At 44.6% G+C, this 19,798-nt stretch overlaps 1 protein-coding gene across 1 annotated transcript in view; it reads right to left on the minus strand.

The window, feature by feature from the left end:
- Positions 1-643: 643 nt before the first annotated feature.
- SCPEP1 (serine carboxypeptidase 1) overlaps positions 644-19,798 on the minus strand; it is a 28,065-nt gene continuing 8,910 nt past the window's right edge. The window contains exons 5-13 of the mRNA XM_087440941.1: positions 19,414-19,488; positions 14,523-14,595; positions 11,061-11,098; positions 10,415-10,543; positions 9,700-9,793; positions 8,800-8,913; positions 6,674-6,811; positions 5,481-5,644; positions 644-1,623 (exon numbers count right to left, since the gene is read on the minus strand). Of these exons, the coding sequence (XP_087297067.1) occupies positions 1,561-1,623; positions 5,481-5,644; positions 6,674-6,811; positions 8,800-8,913; positions 9,700-9,793; positions 10,415-10,543; positions 11,061-11,098; positions 14,523-14,595; positions 19,414-19,488 (888 nt within the window). The 3' untranslated portion in view covers positions 644-1,560. The remainder of the gene's footprint in view (positions 1,624-5,480; positions 5,645-6,673; positions 6,812-8,799; positions 8,914-9,699; positions 9,794-10,414; positions 10,544-11,060; positions 11,099-14,522; positions 14,596-19,413; positions 19,489-19,798) is intronic.

The following is a 19,798-nucleotide window of genomic DNA, read 5'->3' on the forward strand; positions in this document are numbered from 1 at the left end:
TCAGGCAGGGATGGAAGGGCTGCTTCTGGTATCAAAAGAGGTCTGAGGTCCTTAGTTTCGTTGCAATCTGCGCATATGACACATCCTAACGTTCACACTGGAATTCCTTCCCAACCAATGCCCTAACTTCTAACAAAAGAGCCCCTGTGAGGTTAGGAATTCAATCTGTGTTGTAATTCAATGCCAGAAGGACTCACAAGACTCAGTAACTAGTTATACTCATAGCTAAAATTTTTTCCAGCAAAAGCATCAGAAGAATGGTATTCATTGGTGGAGTCCAGGGGGATGTAGCACAAGCCTCTCATGTTCTTCCTTGTCCACGGGCACATACACAGGAGCGCTCTCTTTCCAACAGCGAACCCTGGCGCAAGCGTGGAGAGCTTCTGCCTGAGGAAGCCCGTTTGTCTTGGATCAGAAGGGGCTGGTCATGTGCGCATAACCTGCTATTAACTCTTTCCTCACATCCTGCAGGAATAGACTTGGGGTTTGGTTGTCGATATCTCAGCTCCACAACTGCAGGGGGTGGTGTTTCTTTCAGGGCCATCATAGAAGCTATCAGGTCCCTTATGCAGACCTTGAGCCCCGAATTAAAACTTAAAAGTCCTGAACTCATCATTTTAATTTTAAAGAAATGTTACAATCCTTTGATTAAAATGATCATGCTTTTAGGAATTTATTGTAAGAAAGCAATAAGGATGTGCATGAAAATATAACTATCAGGATGAATCACCAAGCACTGTTTATAACAGCGACAAACTAGAAATTGCTTATGGGAAACAACTGGGCATTTGGTACATAAATTATGGTACATGCATAAAATGGAGCGCTCAGCGGCCGTTAAAAATGTTACAGAAGAACATTTATTGGCATGAAAAGGTGTTTAGGACATACTGATATGTGAACAAAGCAGACAGTAAAGTAAGACACAGTGAGGAATTCATTTTTGTAAAAAATATATATCTACTTATAGCAAAAAAGGATTTGCAAGGATATCAGTGCTTATCCCTGGGAAGGGAATACATGAGTATTTATTTTGTTCTTTGTTTATCTGTATTTCCCTTTTTTCCCATAAATCACATAATTTGCTTTTGTAATAAGAAAATGTTAATCTATTTCAATCCTTCATGTTGATGAAAACAAATTCATTAAAAAAAAAAAACTTAGGGGCCAGCTCCGTGGCGTAGTGGTTAAGTTCAGAGCACTCTGCTTCAGCAGCCCAGGTTCACAGGTTCGGATCCCAGGCACGGACATATACCACTTGTCAGCCATGCTGAGGCAGTGACTCACACATAAAGTGGAGGAAGACTGGCACAGATGTTAGCTCAGGGCTAATCTTCCTCAGCAAACAAAAAAACAAAAAAAACTTAGATTTTTTTCAGAAGCAGAAATGATCTCCAAGCTGCCACAGAGGCAATGATTTTGTTCTGTGTGGAAGCTGACAGGGACAATCACAGTCCAGGTCGGATTCCTGGGGAGGTCGGTGCTTCCTACAGCTTCAGGGTGCCGGCTTCAGCTCTTGTGCCCTGAGGCCAAGTCAGCTCACCTCCAGCCCACTCCATCCTATTCTTGCTGAGTCACCAGCCTCATCATCTTCAGAGCCATGTCCCCTTGGTCGGATGGAACCTAGAACCAAGCAGTAACCGAGTTAGTGCCCCTGGTTCTGTTCCTGGGGCTGGGTTCAGGGGTGACATTCTGAGACCCTGCTCCCAGGAAGAGTGCCAGCTCTGTGACAGCAACGTGGGAGGACAGCTGCATCTGGGTGCACTCCCCTTAAAGAGGAGGTCCCTTCTGTGACATGACCCCTGTGCCAGACAAAAGCTCCTCTGGGCCCCAACCATGTTAGCTGGTGGGGGCTTGGAGAAGCTGGCATTTAGGAAAGAATCTTCTACTCCATTTGGGGCAGATCTGTTGATTTCTTTATAAGGGCTGTGCTAATGGTTTTAGGACCCAGCCTGTTCAAGGAAGAGGGAAGATTCTAAACATTTTCAAGGAGTCTCTGTGTAGGAGGGATTCCAGCCTGGGAATGGAGTAGAAAACAGGCCTAGAAGGAAGCTAACAGCAAAGCTGTCAACAAATACAAACAAACATGACTGTTTGTTTGGGTGACACCCCATTTTTGTATTATTATTCAACTTTGTTCTGTTTTTCCCTTAGATTTTTTGAATAATTCCTTTAAAAAATCTTCCTATCCACCATCAAAAGGGGGAGGGGCTCGGGGGCCGGCCCCGTGGCTTAGCGGTTAAGTGTGTGCGCTCCGCTACTGGCAGCCCGGGTTTGCATCCGGGCGTGCACAGACACACTGCTTCTCCGGCCATGCTGAGGCCGCGTCCCACATACAGCAACTAGAAGGATGTGCAACTATGACAGACAACTATCTACTGGAGCTTTGGGGAAAAAAAAGGAGGAGGATTGGCAATAGATGTTAGCTCAGAGCCGGTCTTCCTCAGCAAAAAGAGGAGGATTAGCATGGATGTTAGCTCAGGGCTGATCTTCCTCACAAAAAAAAAGGGGGGGGGAGGGGCAGAGGCCTCAGTTTCTCCTCCACAAAGACGGGGGTAGAATAATAGACGGCTCCAAGTTCTGAAATTCCACGATTCTCTATGGCACTCTCCCGTCCTCAACTCTCCTGCCAAGCAAGGTCACCAGGAGGCACAGGCTCAGTGGGGTACGGCAAAGTGACGTTTAATCAACCAAACGGGAAGTGGCCTGCGGATGATTTAATAACAGTCTCCAAGAGCTATTTTCAGGCTGCCCCCAACAGATCTCTTGTTCTATCTGTGACAAACCAAGAGGAAACGGGCAAGCGTGTGGTTAGCTCCTCCCTTGCCCTCCTACCTGCCTCTGCAGGGACCCCTCTCTAGTAATAGTGTTGTGCTCTAAGACTTCCTACTAGCTTTTCCCAGTCAGTATTGAAGGTACTCAGATACATACAGCCATATAAAAAATGTCCTCTTAACCCTGTATGCCCTGCTGCCTGTTCTTTCTCTCTCCAGATCAAGTTTCTTAAAAGGGTGGGCTACTTCCTTCCAGTTTCTTAAAGGAAGTTGTCTTCTCTCTCTCACTGCTCATTCATTTGCTCCAACCTTTCCATTCTGGCTTTTGCTCCTGCCATTCCACTAACGAGGCTTGCCAGGATTACAACAGACATCAGCGTAACCAAAGCATCGCTCACGTTTCAGTCCTTCACCTGAGTTCTCTGCGGCACCCACACGACTCGTCCCTCTCTGCTCTGAGGGTGCCACATGTCCCTGGTCTCCCTCCCACTTTTCTGGCTGCTCCTTTCTCAAGTCTCATTTTCGGGTCCTTATTCTGCCTCCTGCTTCTTAAATACTGGTGTACCGTACTGGTTTTCCATGTTTGACTCCCAAACCTCTATCTCCAAGGACAAATATTTGACTCCAGATCCATATATACACCGTGTATGTGTTCAATTGCCCTATGGATATCCCACCTGGCTGTTCTACCCTCCAACACTTCATCAAATCCCTCCACTTCTCCCCCTCTAGGTTACCATAAGAATCTCTTAGATTGGCTCTCTGCTCTAGTCTTGTCCCATGCCCTCTGCTGCTAAAATATTTCTTAGACAAATCTGGTAATCTCACTACTTTGCTTAAAACCATGCAACGGCACCCTGTTGCTTTCTGGATAGGTCTGAACCCCTTAACGTTGCATACACTCTCCCTTCCCAGCCTCATTTCTCCCCAGTGTCCCTCCCGAGGCCTTGGCTGTCTGCAGGCTCCTCTGGACCTGCACCTGTGCCTCTCCTTGCTCCCATCTCTCCTCCTTACTTAGCTAACTCCTGCTCATCATTTAAGGCCCAGTCTTCCAGACCCCCAAACCTGGGCTGGGCCATCTTCCCTTGGCCAACCCCCATCTTAGCATTTTTTGCCCCATCTTATTAGAATCTCTTTGCCTGTCTGCCCCTCTGGCCCATGAGCTCCTTGAGGACAGAGATGGTTTACCACCCATCTTTGTACTCCCAGTACCAGGCACAGTGATTAGCAGCCATGAGACACTCAAAGGTTTGCTCATCAAATAAAGGAACCAAAGAGAAACTCTGATTTCTCTTAAAGCATGCAGCGTCTTCATTTCTGGGAAGTTCTTAAGAGGAGACTGAGAGTCAGAGACGTGTAAGAATAAGTGGTCTGTGATCAGACACCAAAAATATTGTGAGATTTAGTCTGTAAATACCCCAGCTCTGCCTTTCCTCTGTGTCAGGGTTTCTCAACCTTGACACCACTGACATTTGGGCGGTACAATTCTTTGTTGCAGGAGACTGTCCTGTGCATGGTAGGATGTTTACCAGGATCCCTGGCCTCCACCCACTAGATACTAGTAGAACCCTCCTGCAAGTGTGACAATGAAAAATGTCTCCAGACACTGCCAAAGTCCCCTGAGGGGCAAAGTTGACCCCAACTGAGAACCACTAATGGCCCTAAGGATTGGCTTGTGGAGAGGGCACCTTGGTCACCCCCAAATCTCTCTCAGCACTTCCTCAGCCATCCAAGTAAGCACACTATGTGCCTGCTGTGCCAACAGAGCTTTAAGACCAGTCCCCTGGGCCCACTTTCCAGCCAGACTGCTGCCCTCAGCCCCTTCTCAATGGAGATTCTGTCCTAGGAACAATGGAGCCAAGAGGGGAGAGCAGGCTGGAGGGCTCCTTAATGTCTCTCTCAACTAACTTCCTCCCAGAAACTGCAATCCCGGGAGGAAGAGAGACCCTGAGTTTAAGTGGACAGACCAACGCATAACCATGAAGGAAGCATCCGGGCCCTTCTGCCTCCTGGCGTCCCTCCCTTTGGCTCCTTTGCAAGTGAGTGTGTGTGTGTGTGTGTGTGTGTGTGCGCGCGCGCGCGCACGCGTGCCTGTGTGTACATATGCATGCGTGTAGTGGATTCACCCTTCCATAATCTCCTTCAGCCCATGTACGTTGACCCAGTCAACATACAACCTAAGGGAAATAATAAGTTCACTGTCCAAGCACAGGAACGGTACAGTCTCACTGCCCATCTCTGCACCCAAAGCTTCTTCCAAACTGCAATTCTGGAGCCGCCGGTGCTGGAAGACAAGCCCCCACCTCGTACCATGTGCTGGCCACTCAGCTTTTTGGATTCCCGGGCTTTGGTTCTCACTTCCTGAAAATGTCAAGGAAAGACACTTCTCCCTTGGTCCCCCACGACAAATTGTTCCTTTGGACAAATTGTTAAGAGGAAAGTAATACTAAATTCATTTAAACTAAAGAGTAAAGCACAGGGAGCCCAGCCTAACTCCCTCAGGAGGATTTGCTTTTTAAAATGAGAATTTCTAGCCTCAAAGGAATGAAGTGCTAACAGCGGAATTTCATCAGAGACTTCGAAACATGCCCAAGCCCAAAGCACTTGTGAGACCAATCCAGACAGCACACACACGCATAATCCGCTGCCTGAGGCTTCCCTCTCCTAACGATTTAAAGTCTGGGGCAAAAGCTGACTCTCTCTCACCATGTGCCCGGCTCTGAGAATCCAGTAGAAAGACAGGTTCTTGTAGGACTTGACAAAAGCAGACGTTTCTGAAGATTTAGGGTCACAGTACAGGGGCTTCCACTTCAGCTGATTGAATTTGGGCAGTTCTGTCCACTTCAGTTTCCGCAGCCAGGACTCCTGACCTGAGAAGTGGGACAAGGAAGGGCCCAGCATTAACAGCTGGATGGAGTAGGAAAAAAAAAATCCAGGTTCTATAACTTGGTGTTTTCCAAACCGTAACGTGCACAAAACTCACCCTGGGATCTTGTTAAAATACAAAATCTGATTCCATAGGTCTGGGTGGGGCCTGAGATTCTGCATTTCTAGCAAGCTCCCAGCGATACCCAGGCTGACAGGGAGAAACCTAGCAGCTGTTCAGCCTGGCTATTTTTGCCTCTGACTCTCTCACTGCCATATGCTCTGTAGGAAGGAAACTGGGGACCTCTGGAGGTGACAGTGCTGTCAGGAGGACTGAGAAGTCTAAAGGGTGAGGGGACAGTAATGCAGATCACCTACGCAGTCCATGGAAGAAATGCAGAACCTTTTCAAATTGTCCGTAGGGCCATTGGCTTACAAGTCACAAAAATACTGAGTCCTGCTGACTCAGAGAAGCGCATCACACGCACCAGACCATGTGCCTCGATGTGCCTGCTGGTTCTGAGAACCTGCCTCTGAGCCTCTACCTGGCCCTCCTGAAACCAGAAGTGAGCAGACGGTGGCAGCCAGTGCAACAGGGACTCCACCAAGACCACTTCCCTGGGTCCTCAGGTTTACAGTCATTAGGGTTTAGTCTTAATTCACCCCCCAGTGCTTACCATCTGTGACACTGCACAGAAACGAGGTTTTCCTTCAATTAAATAGCGTATTTGTCCAATGGCCAAGAAAATGTCTTCTTTTTCACTCTTGTGATGGGAGTAGGTGGTGTTCTTTTCCTTAATCATACCTAAGGGCCTCAAAAACTAGACAGGCCCAGGCTTCTCTGAGGGGTCACAGCCTCAGGCAGCTCCGCCCTCTTCAAAGAGTCAAGGTCAGGGGTGGATGGATGTAACAGGAAATGGCCTTCCTCCTGGCATTTCAGTGTCACCAGCCCCCAGATGAAGTGTCTGAGGCCAGTCCCCTTCCAGCTCAACCCATGAAATTGCCTCCACGTGCCCCCCAGAGCGGGTTCCTACCCATGGTGTCCACGATGAGATCGAGCTGTCCGTTATACACCGTCACATTGACCCCGGCTTCCAGCAACTCGTCCACAATGCTGATGACCGGCTTCATGAAGTCCTCCTCCATGTTCAGGAAGACATTGGTAGCCTGGCCTGCACGGGGGGAGGAGAAAGAGGTAGCAGCTTGGAATCTGCCAGGACAAGAGGCACCTTTCAGCCCAGAGCATCCTGGGCTCCAACACCCAAATGTAACCACTGTGCAGCATCTAACCAAGACTGGACGCAGGGGGGCTTCACCAACAGGGACCAACTGGCCCTGAGCTGGTCAGTGGAAGGGAAGCATAAACAGCACACGTGCTCTATTCACTCAAGCGCTTGTGATGACAGCAGATGCCACTTCAATGAGGAATTGAAACCTAGAGAAGGGTGATGCCCAAGGAAACAGGGAGGTTCAGAAAATACCCTCTCAGCTGGTCCTCTCAGGGAACAGACTGTGCTTCTGGGTTGATGTTAGTTTTCATCCTTTGCTGAGCAACACCAGGGCCAAGTTCTGAACAAGTGGGGCTACCTTTGTAATAAACCCAATCAGACCTAAACCAGTTCAGAGCTAGCCCTCAGTAAAGCTATGTGGATGTAGCCCCAGGCAAGAGAGGAGAGGGTCAGCACAGTATTCCTGCTGGATTCCTGCCACCACCATTGTCCTCCTCATACTGAACAACAACATTTATTTTTATTTGCCAGTCACTGTGCTAAGGAAGCAGTTTACAAGCAACATCCCATCTCCTCTTCATCACTACCCTGGGAGGTAAAGTCTTAACTTGTGCAATGGTTAAAGAAAATGAGGCCCAGAAAGGCTAAGGAACATGTCCAGGGTGAAACAGCTAATTGGTGGCAAGCCGGGATATGAATGCAGGCCTGGCTGACTCCACAGTATGTAGGCTTAACCACGAACTGGAACTGGGAGTATTGGCCAAAGACAGTTTGTTCTTTCCAGGCTGTATACAGACACATCTAGAACCAGAGAGAGTTTTCTCTATGAGTCATCATCTGCCACAATGTAGTTACCTTGCCCATCCAGCCACACTGGGCAGGGAGGGAGGTCCCTATAACCAGAGAAGCTGGGGCTAGAAACACCATCATAAAGATAAAATGAGGGGCTTGAGCTGAAAAGATGTGCTCTCGTGAGCTCGACCTGGACTGGCCCCCTGTGAATGCTCACATCTCTTTCTTCTCAGTGCCATGACAGCTCCCCACAGTTGTACCCACCATCCTTTGCAGCTCTGATAGCATATTCTTTTTATTTGATCTAATTAACTTTTTCCTTCATTTCTAGAAAACTCCAAGGGGTGCAAGGGAAATGAAGACACCAGGTCTAGGATGAGTCCTCTGCTGACTGCAGGTTGGGAGGATGGCCGAGGTCCCCCGAGGAAGCCAGGGCCGGAGCCGAGTCTTAGCCTCTCAGTAGCTGTCAAGGGGCCGCCAGAGCAAGGCTGCCCCACCACAGCTTTGGGGTATCTCGGACACATTTCCTCTCCAGGACCTTGGGAGTCCCACTTGCCCACGGCCTCCACAGGACTGAGCAGGAATTTATCCAAGATTTCTACCCAGCCCTGGTCTCTGAGGACCCCAGTATTTCCTCACTATGGCCTTCAGACCAGAATGCAGTAGACACGGGACCACACCCAGCATCAGGATGCCTGGGGAGGCCGGCCAGAGAGAGCTGGTCAAAACCCATCCAAAAGGACCTCTGCCTGGAAGTCACACCTGCAACCAGCTGTGGCCTTGGGCCTGGCTTTTTTATCTCAATGCTTTATTATGGAAAACTTCAAACTGATACAAAAGTAGAAAAGAGTGATGATTGCTATGTACCCACACCTGGCTACAACAGTTATCGACTCATAACCAATAGTTTCATTTCTCTCCCCACCCACTTCCCTATGAACCCCTTATTTTGAACCACTGTTGGCATGTTATTTACTGTCTCTGCATATGTTTGCTCATCTATAAAATGTGGATAATAATACTGTTCTACGTGCAACAAACCATCATCACCAACAAATTTCTACAAATTAAGGCCTTTAGGTTTGTACCTCTATTGCCCCCAACCCTACAAATGGCAATTAATTAGGTCACATAAGTACCTCCCCAGGAGCAATCCTCAGGAATGATTTTGAGCTTCTTTCTGATGGGACCATTCATGAGCTCACTTAAGGCGTCCAGTTGTAGGTATTTCACGTGACGCTGGGAAAGACGAACTAAGACAAATTGGTACACAGTGAGTCAAAGGACGGGAAACAAGACCAAGAGGACCTCTTTTCCAACTGTTGGGGATGCTGTGCACAAGGAGGCTTTCAGCTGGAAAATGAAAAGCATCACCTTGATTCACCCCATATGGAGGAAGAAAGAAACACATTGAAAGCGGAGATGCTTTAATAGTTTTGATTGCTGCATTTTATATCCTTTGGGGCCACTGAGATTATCCGGCACAGCCAAAGGAAATCAGCTGAGAAGAGGAATCTAGGACTCCCGCAGCCTTTATGTGCCTCTTAGGGAGGGAAGGTGCCAAGCATTCGGCAGCCGCAGTGAAGCTGGGTCAGCCGAAAGATGACTCAGTCCAGCCTTTAAGAGGACTGACACTGTGATTCAGTGTGCGGAAACTGGCTTCCAAACTTCAAAAACTCTATCTAAGTGAAAGAAGCCAGATGCAAAAGACTACCTATTGCATGACTCCATTTACATGAAATGTCTGAAAAGGCAAATCTAGAGAGACAGAGCAGAGTAGTGGTGGCCTGGGGCTGGGAGCAGAATGAGAACTGACTGCAAACGGACATGTGGGATCTTTCTAGGATAATGGAAACATTCTAAAACTGGAGGGTGGAGATGACTGCACAACTCTGTGAATATACTGAAAACCACTGAATTATACACTTAAAATGGGTGAATTTTATGGTATATACATTACATGTCAATGAAGTTTTTAAAAAAAATTGGATGCCTCTCTAGGCTGAGGCAGGGTTCTCGCACCTTTAAGGCTCACTCACCTAGGTGACTCTGGGTGAATTCTAGGCTTGACTTCATTGTAGACATGAGAGTGTTTTTAGTTAAGATGTTATAGAAGTTCACCCCATCCGTGTTCTGAAATATAAAAGTATGTTTGGCTGTTTTTTAAATTTATCCATTATTGAAGTTGCAGAACAGAAAAGCACCTGGCTCTCCATCTTATCCAAGGACAGCTCTGACTTCGTAAACTTGCTTGGACCAGAAACAAATGCAGCTCTGGAGGCTCAGAGACCAGCCATGTCAGCCCGGTCTCCTGGGGGTAGCAAGCAGCTCATATAAGTGGAGCTCAGAGGATGCAGGAGAAAACCACAGCCCGTGTGTTAATTTATAGGGAGAACAGAGTGGCAGAGGGTCCGACACACTCGAGTCCTCAGCTGTGCATTCTTCCCTTCTGGCTCACTCGGGGCAGAGGGTTGCTTGGCCAAGATCCAACCACTTGCCTCTGCAAGACATATTCTTTCTTATAAAATCCACACATTCATCAAGGGATAATTCCTGCAGGCCTGGGTGGCTTTATAACCCTATCACTGCTCAGAACCATTAGATTTATTGTTTGAAAATTCAATGAAAATGATGCAATCATTTTCAGACTGGAGGGGAGTCTCGGGATAGACCCCAATCCTGACAACACCAACTAGGGGCCCTTCACTCACGCGAAAAAGCCGAGTGGGCTGGCCCCCACGTGTGTCCTGTTACCTCTTCAACGACCATTTCTGCTTTCTCCCACAGCTGGGTGGCCTCTTTGTAATGTCCCTTATTTACAGCATCCAGCACTTGTTCTGCAACCTGAGACACCTCTGCCAGACCTTGGTTGTCAAGAAGAGACTGGAATGCAAACCAAGAATAAAAAGGCCCACTTGGCTGAGAGACACAAACCTGGCATTGCTTAGTTAGGGATGGGTAATAGAAAGAGGGGGAGGAAGGTGAAAAGGGAGCTTACATACGAAGGCATCCCATTACAAGTCACATATTTATTATGAAAGAAACACAGCAAAATGTTAACTGAGTCTAGATGTGGGGATATGGTTGTTCACTGGGATCTTTCACCTTTTCTGCATATTTGAAAATTTCTATAATAAAAAGTTGGGGGGATTTTAAAAATTTAAAGGTGTTTCTTGTACCTGGAGAAATGGGATAACTGTGCTGATGTTTCTTTAAATTTGTCCCCGAGGCCAGCTGTTGCTTAGGGTCTCCAATTTGATATGGACTACGAGTCCCTAAGGAGCAGAGTCGACCACAGAGGCAAACCCAGCTAGCTTTGTCCTTCCTGGGGACAGAGCCAGAAGAGCTCAGCTGGGCTGGTCACCATGGAGGGTGCAGAGGTAGGGACTTGTCTACTTACCACACTGTACAGGTAAGGTCCCCAGGAGAGCACCGAATCTAAAGGAAACCACATAAGGACATAATAAGTTTGTCATGGCTCTCTCCTCCCAAAGGAAAACCTAATTAACCTCCCTCCCAAAGCAGAACCAGACAGAAGCAGGAAACCCAATGGCCCTGGGTCTGAAGGCTCCTTAACTCACCAGTGCCCATGCAGGGCTGACATCTCGCTGGCTGGGAGATGGGACGAGGGTGTGGGGGCCTTTCTATTGACTCAGGACTAATGGCACATTAATTTGGCCTGAGACTGCCCAGCGAGTGAGTCATAGTCAGTGATGGCACCACAGGCAGGCTGCGCGTGCGCAGTGGAGATTCCCATCTGTAGACTTCTAGACTTTTGACAGCTTAAAATATTTCCCCACCCTCGCATTTCTGCTTTCCATCCTGCTCGCTTCTCCGATTTAGGGACACTAGCTTCTGCTAAGAGCTAATTAAGGAAGAGGACTAATGATTTTGTAATTCAAGTGTGTGTGGCTATACTGCCAATCAATTCATTTCTATTCCACAAATACACTGAGAATTTACTAAGGGCCTGTAAGGAGCTTTATAAGATATAAATATGACTAAGACAATGCCTTCCCTAGAAGAGAATAGTTGGGCTTGGTTTAGACAAGTTCACAATTACCATGCCACTAGGTAAGGCTAGTGCCACCGAGAGATGTGCCAACAAGGTATCAAGAACCATAACTTATAAAGCACATTTGAATATGTCACTTCTTTGCTTCAAAGCCTTCAATGTTCCCTAAGGCCAAGCATCTCAAATTATGTTTCAAACAACCTCAGTTCTGCAGGATTTTAATCTAGGGATTAGAAGAAAAAATGATTCTTTGGTTAAATATCTTTGTGGCTATGCAAAATAAAACACATTTCTGTATTGCAGGACTCCTCAGAGCCTTTAATGTGCCTGTGAGACCTTGTGGAGATGGAGCAGTGTTTAGCACTTCCACTGACCATGGAGCCCTTGGTCTAGCATCTCACTGGACTGCCATTCTTCAGAGGGCACCCAGAGAAATGCAGGCATACCAGGTCCTCTGGGACCTAGTACATTCTCCTCTCCACTTAACCTTCAAGCAGGTGTCTTATTTTCTTCAAATGCAGAATCGCCTGTAATTCTCCCATGGATTCCATTCCCTGTTTGATCTAGACCAAGGATTGACCAAGTTTTTCTGCAAAGGGACAACTAGTAAATATTTTGGCTCTGCAGGCCAGCCTTTCTCTGTTGCAACTACTCAACTCTGTTGTTGCGGCCTCCATGCAGCCAGACAATGTGTAAATGAATGGGCGTGACTGTGTCCCAATAAAAAACTTATTTACCAGGCGGCAGGACAGACTTGACTTGTAGGCCATAGTTTGCTGACCTCTGATGTAGATTTGAGATGTCCAATAGACTTTCTGCAATGATGGAAATGTTCTCTATCTGTGGTCCAAAACAATAGTCAATAGCCACGTGTGGCTATCGGGCACTTGAAATGTGGACAGTGCAACTGAAAAATTGAAAATTGTACCGTATTTTAATTAATTGAAATGTGAATAGTCACATGCGGCTATGGGTACCACGTTGAACTGTGCAGATCTTCTTGAAGACATGGAGTGTGTCTGTGTATCTTTCCTAGCACCTAGCACAATACCTACTACCTAGCAAGCAATTACTAACTGTTCATGAAAATTAAGTCCTTCTCCCTCAAAAAGGGGGTATTTCTGGGATAGAGGGGTGATACTTGAAGTGGATCTGGAACGAGGGAGTAAGATCTGGGTAGGAAGATTTATAAGGGGAGGTGGGTCATGGCAAAGTGAAAAGATAGATTTTGGACAGGCTGAATAGCATTTGCAAAGCCATGAAGCTAAACTTATTGGTCTTGTGGAAGTAGTGTAGTGTAACGCTGGATTTGAATCCTGGCTTCAGCTGTGTGACTCTAGAAAAATTGCTTAACCTCTCTGAGTCTCAGTTTCATCATATGCAAAATCAGGATAATGACAGCATCCATCCTGTGGAGTTGTTGTAAGCATTAAATGAAGTTAACACATGCAAAGTGCTTAGTGTTGTTAGGAAACTGTGATGAGACCCCAGTAGGAAGCGTAAGGGCCAGCACTGTAATTTTGAGTGAGATATCTGGTAAGAAACCGGCTGGACCTTCATGCCTCTGATCAAGGCTTCTGCAGCTTCCTGATGTCCTAGGTGGTCCATTCGGGAAGGACAAACAAACAGCCCTTCTCCCAGCGCTGACTCACAGAGCTCAGTTATACCATGTCAGTCCTACCCTGGTGCTGCCAAGAATGAGGTCAAGAAATTACCATTCCAAGGAGCATCAGACTATCCCAAATCCAGCCAGAGTACGGCTCTGTGACAAGCCAAACCTCTATCTTTTAGGGGGAAAACACTACCTTTTATAAATTATTAATTTTAGAAACTGAGGCATAATCACACCTCACAAGTCATAGATGTACATTTAGAAGAGTTTTGATAAATGCTCATGTAATGACCACCCCAATCAAGACACAGAGCACAGACAGCCTAGAAGGCTCCTTTGTGTCCCTTTCCAGTTTATTCTCCTCCCTCCTCCAGGGGCAACTTCTCTTATGATTTCTTACTCTACAGTTTGGTTTTGCCTGTGAAAAGTCACCTTTTGTTACGTTAGAACAGTAGTTATCAACTGGGGGTGATCTGGTCCCCGAGGGGACATTTGACGATGTCTGGAGACATTTTTGGTTGTCACACTGGGGTGATAATACATTTAAAGGATTGAGATGCTCCTAACCACCCTACAATGCAAAAGAGAGCCCCCTACAACAAAGAATTGTATGAATCAAAATGTCAATATCGCAGAGATTTAGAAATCTTGTGTTCACCCCACCACGGTGATTATTTCAGATGTCTGAGGCCACACCCCAGAAGTCTGCAACATACACAACTTTTATCTGCACTCCCAACCATGCTCAGGTTGTGAAACTGTGAACCTCTGAGTTGCAGGACCTGATGGTAACCTTGTCTCACCATCAACATGAGCAACAGATGGGAACTTCACCCCAAATGCTCATTCTGGCATCAGGGTGGTTGAAGGGACGAGATGACAAACAGACTTGGGTTTGAATCCTGACCAGGCCACTCATTCTGTGTGTCAGAGGGCAAATTTCATCACGTCTCTGACTCTTTAGAATGTCTTCAATTGTAAAATTTGATTCTTTTGTTGTGACAATCAAATAAGAGAACTTGGTTCAGCCTACAGCAGCCCATGGTAGGTGCTTTGTAAATGAGTTCACATCCCCAAATTTCTTGGATGCTCCGGAGGCAAATATTTTCTGTGCTAACTTCTCTGAAGACCCAGAAAATTCCACTGCCTTGTTCTTTGATCTGCACAACACAGCCCAAGTCACAGGGAAGGATGGGGAAAGGAAGTAAAGAAATGCCTGAAAATTCCATACTTACCAAGAGGGGAGATCCAGGAGTCACCCAAAGCAACCCCGGCAAAGTTGCACTGGATGGTTCCTTGTTGAATGGCCTGAAAGACGAGGAGCTGAGAAACATCCTTGCCAAGGGAACCCAGGGGCCTCCATCCCTTCCTCAAGAGGAGGGAGTCAGGCCTTTATACTCTACCTTTCCTGAGCACAGAAAACTTCCGCTCACCGTTTCGAAGATTCCCTGGGGATCCGAAGACCTCAGATACCCACTAGAGAGCAAGAGTAACTTTTTCCTGCTGCCAATTGTAAAATGAGTAGGAACTGTTTAAGTTTCTCCCTACTGTTTCACAAGGGTGTTGGCAGGATGTGTGTGGGGTCTGGTGCAGCCCCTATCTTCCTTAGGAGGGACACAGCCACTGCTCCCCCGAGGTCTGTGATTTCTCACAAGGTGCTCAGGGGGCTCCTGGGGTACAATCATCACTGTCCAAGTGACAGTCACTCAAGGACTGGGAGGCCTCCTCAGGAGGTCCTCAAGGGTGTGCTGATGCCTTAGGACTAGGAGCTCCTGCCCCTCTCTGCTCCTTTGTTCATTTAAAAGCAATACATCTAAAAAAGAAGTCTGTTAGAATTATCCATTTGGGCCGGCCCCGTGGCTTAGCGGCTAAGTGCATGCGCTCCGCTGCTGGCGGCCCGGGTTCGGAGCCCGGGCGCACACTGACACACTGCTTCTCTGGCCATGCTGAGGCCACATCCCACATACAGCAACTAGGAGGATGTGCAACTATGACATACAACTATCTACTGGGGCTTTGGGGGGAAAATAAATAAATAAATAAAATCTTAAAAAAAAAAAAAAAAAAAGTAATACATCTGTCCAGGAGCAGAAAACTGGAAATAACCTAAATATTTATCAATAGGATGGGCTAAATGAATTATGGTTATTTCCACGGTACATGATGCAACTTAAAAAAAGAATGAGAAGGCTCTTTATGGACTGATATGAAAAGATCTCCAAGGTATATTGTTACATTAAAAAAGAGAAATATATAAAATATATATATAGTAGTATATAAGGTATAGTGTATAGTATAGTGTAGTGTATACTATCATTTGTATAAAATACTATTTATTTTTAATTTGTTAAATTTAAGACAAAGAGATATATAGAATACACAGTCGTGTGTTACTGAATGACAGGGATATGTTCCGAGAAATGCGTCATTAGGCGATCTCGTCATTGTGCAAACATCATAGAGTGTACTTACACGAACCTAGATGGTATAGCCTCCTACACACCTAGGTTATAGGGTACTAATTTTAGGGGACCACAGTCTTACATGTGGTCCGTCACTGACTAAAATGTCGTTATGCGGCACATGAGTGTATGTAGGTATAGATATATATATAGTAATATATATAGTATAGTGTATATAGTGTAGTGTATACTATCATTTGTATAAAAATAGGAAAAAAGAATATATATGAATTAGCTTTTATAGGTATGAAATACCTCTAGAAAGATAGAGAAGAAACTAGTATCAGAGGTTATCTTAGGGGAGGGGGACAGAGGAAAGAGGGACAATTGTTACAGTATACCTTTTACATTTTTTGAACTCTGAATTATGTGAATGCACAAGCTATTCAGAGATCTAAAATAAGAAAACAGTGAATATCCTGACTGAACATGGGTAATTTTTTTTTCTTTTTTTTTTTTTTTTGGTGAGGAAGATTGTCCCTGAGCCAACATCTGTGCCAATCTTCCTTTCTACTTTTTTTTTTTTGGTATGTGGGACACCGCCACAGAATGGCTTGATGAGCAGTGTGTAGGTCTGTGCCCGGGATCTGAACCTGTGAACCCCAGGCTGCTGAAGCAGAGCCCGTGAACTTAACCACTACGCCACTGGGCTGGCCCCCTAAACGTTGGTAATTAAACAGAAGGAATTATGCATTTATCTGGCTTTTCCTGAAGGAACTTATTTCAAGTTACCTAAATAGCCCCAGATAATGAAAGAAAGTTCCACTTTATAGAAGAATTATGAACTAATAGATGTGAACAAAATGACAGGAGTGGAAAACTATCATTTTGAAACTCCTAATGAAATTACTGACATATGTGAGAACTAAAAATTGAGGTTAAAACCATGAGGTGAAAGATGGATTAAGAACTGGACATCCATATAGTGTGAAAATAACACCACTCAGATACCTTTCTGTCCAGGGGAGGGTGTGAGAGTTCAATGAAGGATCAGACTAATCTAGACATTATGTGTCTTATGATTTGTAGCAAAATGAAGTGTGCAACGTCACCAATATCAGAGGTTGGCAATTTTTCCCCTAAAGGGCCAGATGTTAACTATTTTAGGCTTTGTAGATCAGTCTATGTTGCAATTACTCAACTCAGCCATTGTGTCGCTAAAGCAGCGACAGGCAATATAAAACAAATGAGAATTCTAACAAAACTCAATTTGTGGACATTGAAATTTGAGTTTCATATAATTTTCATGTGTCATGAAATGTTCTTCTTTTAATCCTCCCCACCCCCACCACCTGAGAATGTGAAAACCATTCTTAGCTCGTGGGCCGTATAAAAACAGTTGGTGGGCTGGAGTTGACCTCCCGGCCATAGTTTCCTGAAACCTGACCTATTATAATATAGTCAATCCAAAACTTTTACCTTGAATGCATCAGGTCTTTAGCTATAACTTCCAGTTTTGTAGGAAACACAGTGAAGAGAGGAATAAACTAAATAATACCATGAAGACGTTACCAGACAAATCCAGAAAATGGGACGTTCTGCAAGACAAGTAGTCTGGATTCTTTGCCAAATCAGGGTCATAAAAAAGGAACTGTGCTAGATGAAAACAGACCTTAGGGACATCACAGCCAGATGTAATTCATGGATCTGGACTGAGTATTGGCTCAGACCAACCAGCTATAAGGACACGTTGGGATTATTAAAGAAGCCTGAAGATTTGAGATGAAAATTTGCTGAAATGGGAAGGTGAGGACTAGTGATTGAAGCAAGCAGGCTGTAGACATTATGTATAATATGATCCCATGTTGGTTAAAAAAATTGTTTATAAAAGTGCAGAAAGAGATTTAAAGGCTATACACTACGGTGTTAACAGTGGTGATCTCTATCTGGTGGGAAGGAGAAATTTTAATTTTTTGATTTGTCTTTGCTGTATTTTCCAATTTTCAGTTATGCACATATACACCTTCTTATAAAAGGTTCATTTTTTAAAAGAATAAATCTTAAAAAAATAAAACTCAACAAGCTCACTGTAAAAATTTTTTAAAAAAAGGAGACAGGATAAAATGTGAAAAAACTCTTTTACCTCTGCCCCATTTGCACACTCACTAGTTAACCACAGTTAACATGCTATGTATCCTTCTAGCTGCTTTCTCCGCTCTCACAAGCACATATACACACATATATACACACATATATATGCGGATCTATCCATTCCTTATGGATGGCTACAAAGTATTCCATCATGGAAGGATACACCTATTCTATTTAAGTAATCCTCTATGGTAGCCATTGAGCTTGTTTCCAGTTTATGGACATTATAAGCAACGGTGTACTAAACATCCTCTGACACACACGTATGTATAAGTCTTCCCATAGGACAGATTCTGGAAGTGAAATGATTGGGTCAAAGGGCACATACATTTTAAAACATTTTTTTTTTTTAATTTACTTTTCCCCCAAAGCCCCAGTAGATAGTTGTATGTCATAGTTGCACATCCTTCTAGCTGCTGTATGTGGGACACGGCTTCAGCACGGCCTGAGAAGCGGTGCATCGGTGTGCACCTGGGATCCGAACCCCCGCCGCCAGCATTGGAGTGCGCGCACTTAACCGCTAAGCCACGGGGCCAGCCCTGGCACATACATTTTAAAAGTTGATAGATACTGCCCAACTGCCCTTTTAAAATGATTTACCAATTTCCATTCCCACCAAAAGTGCATGAGTGCACTTATTTCCCTGACTTCTTACCAAAACTGGGTGTTACCAATCTTTTAAATATCTGCAAATTTCATGGATTTGGCTTACTAATAATAGTTGAGCATTTTTCATATGTCCACAGGCTGTTTGCATTTTTCCTATAAATTGCTTGTCTACATTCTTTGCCAATTTTCTACTAGGAAACTGTCTTTTTTTTATGGAGTTACTGGTATGAATACTTTTTCTATTATATATTTTTGTCTCTGTATGTGTGTGTGTATATATATATATTTTAAAACTGCTTATGGAACTAAGAAGTTTTAAGTTTGTATGTGGTCTAAATATGTCACACCTATCTTTTTTGGCTTTTGGGTGTTCCCTCTTACGAAGAAAAGCTTTCCCTACTCAAGATTATAAAACTTTTCTCCTATATATTCAGGTTCTCTTAGTTTTGATTTTTATGTTTAGATTTTTAATCTACCTAGAAGTGATGTTTTATGCAAGGCAAGAATCCAACTTCACTGTTTTCCAAAGTGATAGCCATTTGTCTCCATACCATTTATTGAATATTCTATATGTTCTCCAAGGATCTGAAATGCCCTCTTATCATTTACACATGATCATATATATGTATGATACATATGTATGTGTTATATACATACACAGATACATATACATACATATATGTATATATAAAATCTGTTTCTAGATTCTTTATCCTGTTGCATTTAACCTATTTGTTGCTAGGCCAGTACCATGCTGTTTTACTCACTGTAGCTTTATAGCTTGTTTGATACCTGGTAGGGCATCCATCACTGTTCTTTTTGAAACTTTTCGTGGTTATTATTACAGACTCTTACTTTGTATGTACAAAGTCCTATTCCAAGTACATTCAATATCAGGTAACTATAAAAAGTAACAATCAGTTTCTGTCTGAAACCAAAAGAACAAAGTCATCTCCCCTGTTACCTTATAAAGTTCTAGACTGATGCCAGCAGCCATTTTTCCTCCATAGGACTCGGAAAAAATGTAAAATGGAATCGTCTAGTAAGAAAGAAATTTACAAAGAATTACATATCCTGAATGCCTTTTAATTCAGATGAATTAATTTCAAATTTCTATTGCATGTAATGGCCAGACAAAACAAATCTGCTTTTGTTGGTCTTTCCCACCATATCTGATTATTATACCTGTTTAGAATACTGGCTGCAGGCTCATTCTTTCAAGCTAAAAATTATCTGTACAGATGATAGAAACAAAAGCCCACAACCTGATCTTGGGTGCAAAAAGGTTTTCTCTGGAAGCAGCTGAGCATTGAACTCTTGGGGAAGTTTAAGTTTATTCTGACGGATGT

This window comes from Ceratotherium simum, chromosome 16 (assembly GCF_057802395.1).
Source record: "Ceratotherium simum simum isolate JZ-2026a chromosome 16, ASM5780239v1, whole genome shotgun sequence".
In the NCBI taxonomy this organism is placed as follows: Eukaryota; Metazoa; Chordata; class Mammalia; order Perissodactyla; family Rhinocerotidae; genus Ceratotherium; species Ceratotherium simum.